The sequence below is a fragment of the Pinus tabuliformis genome, chromosome 9 (assembly GCF_031772625.1).
Source record: "Pinus tabuliformis cultivar Carrire ecotype Pingquan chromosome 9, CPIR1, whole genome shotgun sequence".
In the NCBI taxonomy this organism is placed as follows: Eukaryota; Viridiplantae; Streptophyta; class Pinopsida; order Pinales; family Pinaceae; genus Pinus; species Pinus tabuliformis.
Window position 1 is genome coordinate 1,404,507,867 of NC_142307.1, and position 6,000 is coordinate 1,404,513,866.

A 6,000-nucleotide genomic window follows, 5' to 3' on the forward strand; every position below is an offset into this window, starting at 1 on the left:
TCCCATCCATGTGGACTACTCTGCCAGACATTAGACAAACCATATTTGTGTTATTTTGATTTTAATGATCGTCACCCCTGTGTGGACTAGTCCGCTGGATGGTGTACATGTTTTCCCTTGAACCTTGGTTTTCACGAATGTCACATCCATTGTGGAGTATTCTGTTGGATGCTGGATAGACCCTTGTTGTTGTTCACATGTGTTTCTTCCTAGGTTGGGACTATTCCCTCTCATCAAGAGGCTCACTTTACTTTTCCATTTTGACAGTAAGAGAACTCAGACACAGAGTTACATTACGCACTCACCAAGCATACTCACCTCAATTTCTTGAAGTTACAATCATAACGCTCTCATGTGTTGAACAACAAGAGATAAGGCAAATCTCTAAGATAATGGCAACTGTGGCATCGTACTGGATGGGACTCCTACACCAAATGGTGTGAGGTCTAGTTGGGACTTCATACCTGGGAGATCCCTTTTGTTGGCAAGTCTAGCACTATCAACAAAATGGCGCTAGAAGGAGGGTCATATGACAAGCTGAGCTCTTTGAATCTGGTTTGAATCTCTTATCTAAAATGTCTCATACACCAATCATGCTCCCGGGGTGTTTCTCCATTTTTTTCCCTTGATCAAATTTCACTCCCCGATGAGCTTCTAATTCACTTGTCATAGTTAAAGTTAGATGGTGAGGACGGAACGTCCATATCCAAGCACATTTCTGATTTTCTTCAATTTTTCCAACCTCGTGAAATTGATAATGAAGAGTCTTCTTGTGTGTTTTTCTTCCTTGCCCTTGAAGGTTGTGCTAATCAATGGTCTTATACCTTGCCACTTGCTTCCGTCCATTCGATTCTCCCTTTCCTCAAGGAGCTCCATCAATCCTTTGATAAGTATAACTACTGAGATGTTTGTGGAAGAATCAACCTATTAAAAATGGAGCCATGAATCCATTGAGAAATTCTCTAATCGATTTCTTCACCTTTGCTATGAAATTCCGGAAGAATATTTGAACTGGGATTTCTTGAAACAAGAGTTCGAGCACTTGGTTCATGTCTCTTCATACAGTGAACCTGAACCTGCTAATTTTTTTGCTTCCCCAACTCTTGCGGATCATGAGGCACCTCAGATTGTAGAGGAGGATCCCAACACCCTGTTTGTTCCTTGTCCTCCTCCTTTCCTGGTTCCGATGTGGGTGCCCCCTTACAATGATTGCAAAGCTAAGGAACCTACACAACATGTCCCCAACCCATCTTCTCATCTGTATCCCACTTCCATGGAGGAAGTTCTTGAATGGCTCAGAGAGCTTATAGCCCAGACTCACTCCTCCATTCTCCAAGAGGACATCATCGTTCATAACTAAAGTCTCGAATCTTATCTGCATCTCTTCCATCCTCCATCATTCACAAGCCATGACTCCTTGTACCATGACTCACTTGATCAATCTATTTCACCAGCCAGTTGTGCACATTCTCTCGATTCTCAAGCTACTGGCTCAAATTTCAATCAAGCGCAAGGAAGTCACATTACACTAGCAAAGGAGAAAAAAGGTGAAGACACTATCAATGCCCCCTCTCTAATTCAAAATTGTCTCTTCCATTCTCTAACAATTCTCAATCTTCTAATCTCGGTGAAACATCTTGTATAATTAATTCTTTCGATCAACCACCAGTCTTGGGTAGTCATCACTCCCATGCTTCCATATGCCGTGACAAATTCCCAAGCACATCATGTGATCTTCCATTTTATCATGAATACTCTAACTTGGATCTAGAATCTCCTTTGGTCAAAGAATATGTTCATATAGAAAATTCCTCTTCACCTCACTTGCCCGTGTGTCCTACCATTCAAAACACATCCACATGCGTCAAAGATACTCCATGTTCTCTCACTTCTTCATCCAATGAGTTATCTCCTCAATTGACACAAGGCAATGAGGTTGTCCATGATGAAGTTGAAAACAATTTAATCATAGAGTGTACTTCCCATTCCCCGTCATCTCTTCTCTTGCATGAAGACAACTCTTCAAGTCAACTTGTTGAAGCTGAAAAATCTAGTGCAACCTGTGACATAGATGGTTGCCATCCTGAGAGAAATTATGAAATCAGAAACAATAGCCACCCTCAAGCCATGCACGATCTAGTTCAAGCTTCAAAATATGATTCTGCAATTCTGGAAAGTTCCGGGACGTACCAGGGAGTTGAGGCACTTCAACGTTTGCTTATGGTTATGTTAGGACCTCATGACTCTGGTAAGCCTCGAGAACTCAATCAGATTTGGTTTCTCACACACAATCTGTCTATCTTCATGGTTTCACTTCGTGTGAGTTCACGTGTAAAAAAAAATTGGTATTTTGGATGTGATCTCTCAAATTTTCAAAATTTCACTTATGACTGAATTCACAAATTTGTCACAGCACATCCGTCTTCATGCACATCTCTTGCATCAAACTCGGGATGGGAATGTTCGTCCCTCATGAAATCATGGAATTATGAAGTTGATCATCTCAAATATTGTTTTTCCCTGCAATCATACTTATTGTATGTTTCATCTTATGATCAACTCCTCAGTCTCCTTGTGAATCTTGTACTTCAAATTTTCTCGCTCATCACACCAACAATTCCCCTGTGTGATGATGAGTGCACAAGATATCACATGAATCAACTTCTTTTCATTTCACCACGCCCCAACTGGTTTCACAAACTCATAGTACTGACATCCCTTTTACATTCTTGTGATGACCATGATGTTTATGCAATTTTTCACCAGTTGGAGGGGGGTGGTCCATTATGTCTAGCTCACAACGAACTTGGTTCCATTATTTAGTGCGTTCGCAAGATTGCTTAGATGAATTTTTCTTTGTTCATTGCAAACTGGGAATCTGTTGTCTCAACAAACTCATCTGATCACCCACCCATCTCGGGTGATTATCACTCAACTCATCATTTTCCCAACAGTGCATTCAATGACAGTTACTTCATGCTCTCCGATATTCACTGTTTAGCATCTTTCTCCTCAGACTTATATCAAGCATGTGAGGCACTTCAGCCCATGCCGATGGTTATGGTAGGTCCTCACTATATTGGCATGACTAATGAGAATGGTCAGATTTATTTTTCTGTAAAATATTCCTCTTGTGATCCCATCTCTCCAATCAGAAAGCCATCTTTTCATGGGTCACGAGACCTTCCAAAAAACCATTATGAATTTCACAATCCAATCGCTCAATGGCTGGAACAATCTTACTTGGCGAGCCATGTTGCAGTCAACAAGATTCAATCCTTCCTCACGCTCACTAACAAGCTCATTGCAGATGAACACACACTCGCAAGAGGCTTCCAAGGTTTGTTGAATAATAATATCCATTGAAATGGTAAGCATGTGTATTGGGTGGCCGTGACACATTTTTCTTCCCACAGGCAAGACCTTCCTTTTCGTGTGCAAGATTTTCAAGATTTTGTATTTTATGTTGCACACTATTTGTTATATGTTTTAATTACTTGTATCTTTGTGGTTGCAGGTTGGGAATGACTACGGTGGCTTCACTGGAAATTTCATGTCAAGTAATCCCAACCATTTAGCTGTTAGGATAGGATTAGGATTATTTGCATCTTAGATTTCATTCCTTGCACTCGTCTTTCACTCATAGTCTGTCATGGTTTTCTTATTTTCATTTTGTTTTCTTTAGTCATTTTTCTTTCTTGTCTTTTGGTTTGTTTACTTGTTGTGTACTCATTTCCTTATCTTGTTTTTCCCTTTGGTGTTGATTGTTCCTTTTGTTTTCGCTACACAAATAAGTGTTGTCCAGTACTAGGTTCTAGCTTTTGAATAAGTATGTGGATGACTTTAAAGAGTCTCGTGACACTATAACACTTGGCCAGTCCTGTGTCCGTCTTCTTTATGCTTGGTTGTAACTTTTGGCTGATGAAACCTTGATTGAAAATACGATCCATCTGTAAGGGAAGCTCTGGTCAAACCATGAACCTATGTCCAGAATGGGAAACCTCATGCCTAGAATCAGTCTTCTGCTCTGTGTGTTCAAGCTTAGTCCAACTAGTAGGAACAAAGAAGGGGAAAAATCTAAATGAGCAAACCTAAATCATAGGTCTTACATGCTTCTCTAAAGGAACAACCTCTTCTCCTCTCAATAAGTTGGGATCTCTCTTCCACCCCAAAAATAAATAAGTGCCTATGCATAGTCCTCTTTGAAAAGAAAAAATACAAAGGTGAAAGAAGAGAAATACTTCCTGCGTAGAGAGGCGAAGCAGGCAACTCCACCGGGGTACTGGCCAGGCTCACTTGCAGTGGAGAAATGCTTGTGTTCTTGTGTGACTCCACCAAGGTACTGCCACAACTTGCTATTAGCAGAGCAACACTAGAGATGAAAACTTATGCTCTGCAAATCTTAAGCTCGCGAACCAAACTACCCTTCCTGATTTTGAAATGTTGTGATCTAGCTGAAAATTTTGATGTGTTTGACTGAGTTGGTACAAGGTGAACCATGTCTATCCATGGGGTAAGTGGGGAAGCCAAAGTAACCTGCACAACGAATCAATACTTCCTGAAAGTCCAAGGCCCTGTGTTTCAAGTGAAACGAAACAGAGAAGCTGGTATTCAACCAATGTATTGCCAAATGTTGTAGCAGCTGTAACACCCTCCTAAAATTTTCCCTGCATCCAAATTTCAGAGCCTTCCTTGGTTTCCCCCCTTGATGGTCACAAACACTCAGGCTCATCCCATGAGCTCTTGTCAATTTTTCACACCCTTTTTCTTGATCAATCAACAGTTGTCTTTTGGCATGTTGATCACTATGTCATGCTTGCGAGTTTCTTCTAGCAATTATGAAGGTTTCTCTTTGGGTCTATGAGATGTTTTCGCTTTGTCAACATCGGTCACACTCACACACAAAGTTGTAACACTTTCACGCAAGTGTCGTCACAGTCGTTCGAAAACATATCTCAATTGTCGCACTTATCGCTCTTAACCTTTGAGTCAGTCTCACTGAGCACATTTTGTCTTGTTGGTTTGAGGTGTCTTGTCGTCGAGTCATGCTAAGTGTGTGATCACATTATTATGTATGCACAAGTACACTTGCTTTCACACAGTCATTTTCCTGAAAATCTTTCGACTGGACAATCCTTCTTCAACCAGACCTTGATCTCAATGACCTTGCATTACTACCCAGAACTGCGCAGAGCTTGAGGTTGTCCTCTAGGCATCCTGCACTGTGCACTTATGGAAATGAGCCAGCTGACTAACTCCCATAAATGCACATAGGTTGTCCTAGAACCTAATCTATTATGCACTTCCCATGATATCTCCCATCAAGCCTCCTGTTGGTCAAAAAGAAAAAATGACTTGAGTTGTGACCTAGGGCTGTACTGATCTCCAAAACTACGGAGCACTTGTCCAACCTGATTGCCTTGCACTGCCTGCAGAAACTGCGTAGACATGTGGGACAAAACTCTACTTATTTTTATTGCATTGTCCCGAGAAATTACGCAGATATGTCAGGCAGGCTGTCTTTCTGGCCTACTCTACAATTATCCCAGAAATTGCTTAGATATTTTTGCCACCTGCCCTTCTTCCCGGCTTTGCAATCAGCACAGAAACTATGTAGATCTGACAAGCATAATTCCTGGCCTTCTTTGCACTCACTCAGAAAACTGTACAGATCTGGCTGTAACTTTCCCTTCTGTGCCACTTTGCAATCAGCCCAGAAATTACGCAATTACGTCCGGGCCCGGATTGTCTCCTAGGATTGCGCAATTTTGACCAGCAGCTCTTATAGCCCAATCTTGTCCTCCTTTGGAAAAATGTGCAGATTTTTCTGGCAGTGCCTCCTGCTTCCCACACTATCTTCCTCAGAGAAACTATGCAGATCCCAGTTGGATGACCTACCCAATGCTCCCCTTGAAAATTGTGCAAATTGGCCTAGCAGTTCCCTGACACCCCGCTAGCCTTCCTCTCGAAAACTGCGTAATTCTGTCTCCTAGCTGGATT

General features: G+C 41.6%; 1 protein-coding gene across 1 annotated transcript in view; it reads left to right on the forward strand.

Annotated features, from left to right (window-relative positions):
• The window catches only part of LOC149153806 (plasma membrane ATPase 1-like), a 49,044-nt gene extending 45,431 nt beyond the window's left edge, over positions 1–3,613 (forward strand). Inside the window, exon 5 of the mRNA XM_089443933.1 lies at positions 3,518–3,613. Coding sequence (XP_089300059.1) covers positions 3,518–3,613 — 96 coding nt within the window. The remainder of the gene's footprint in view (positions 1–3,517) is intronic.
• Positions 3,614–6,000: the final 2,387 nt, after the last annotated feature.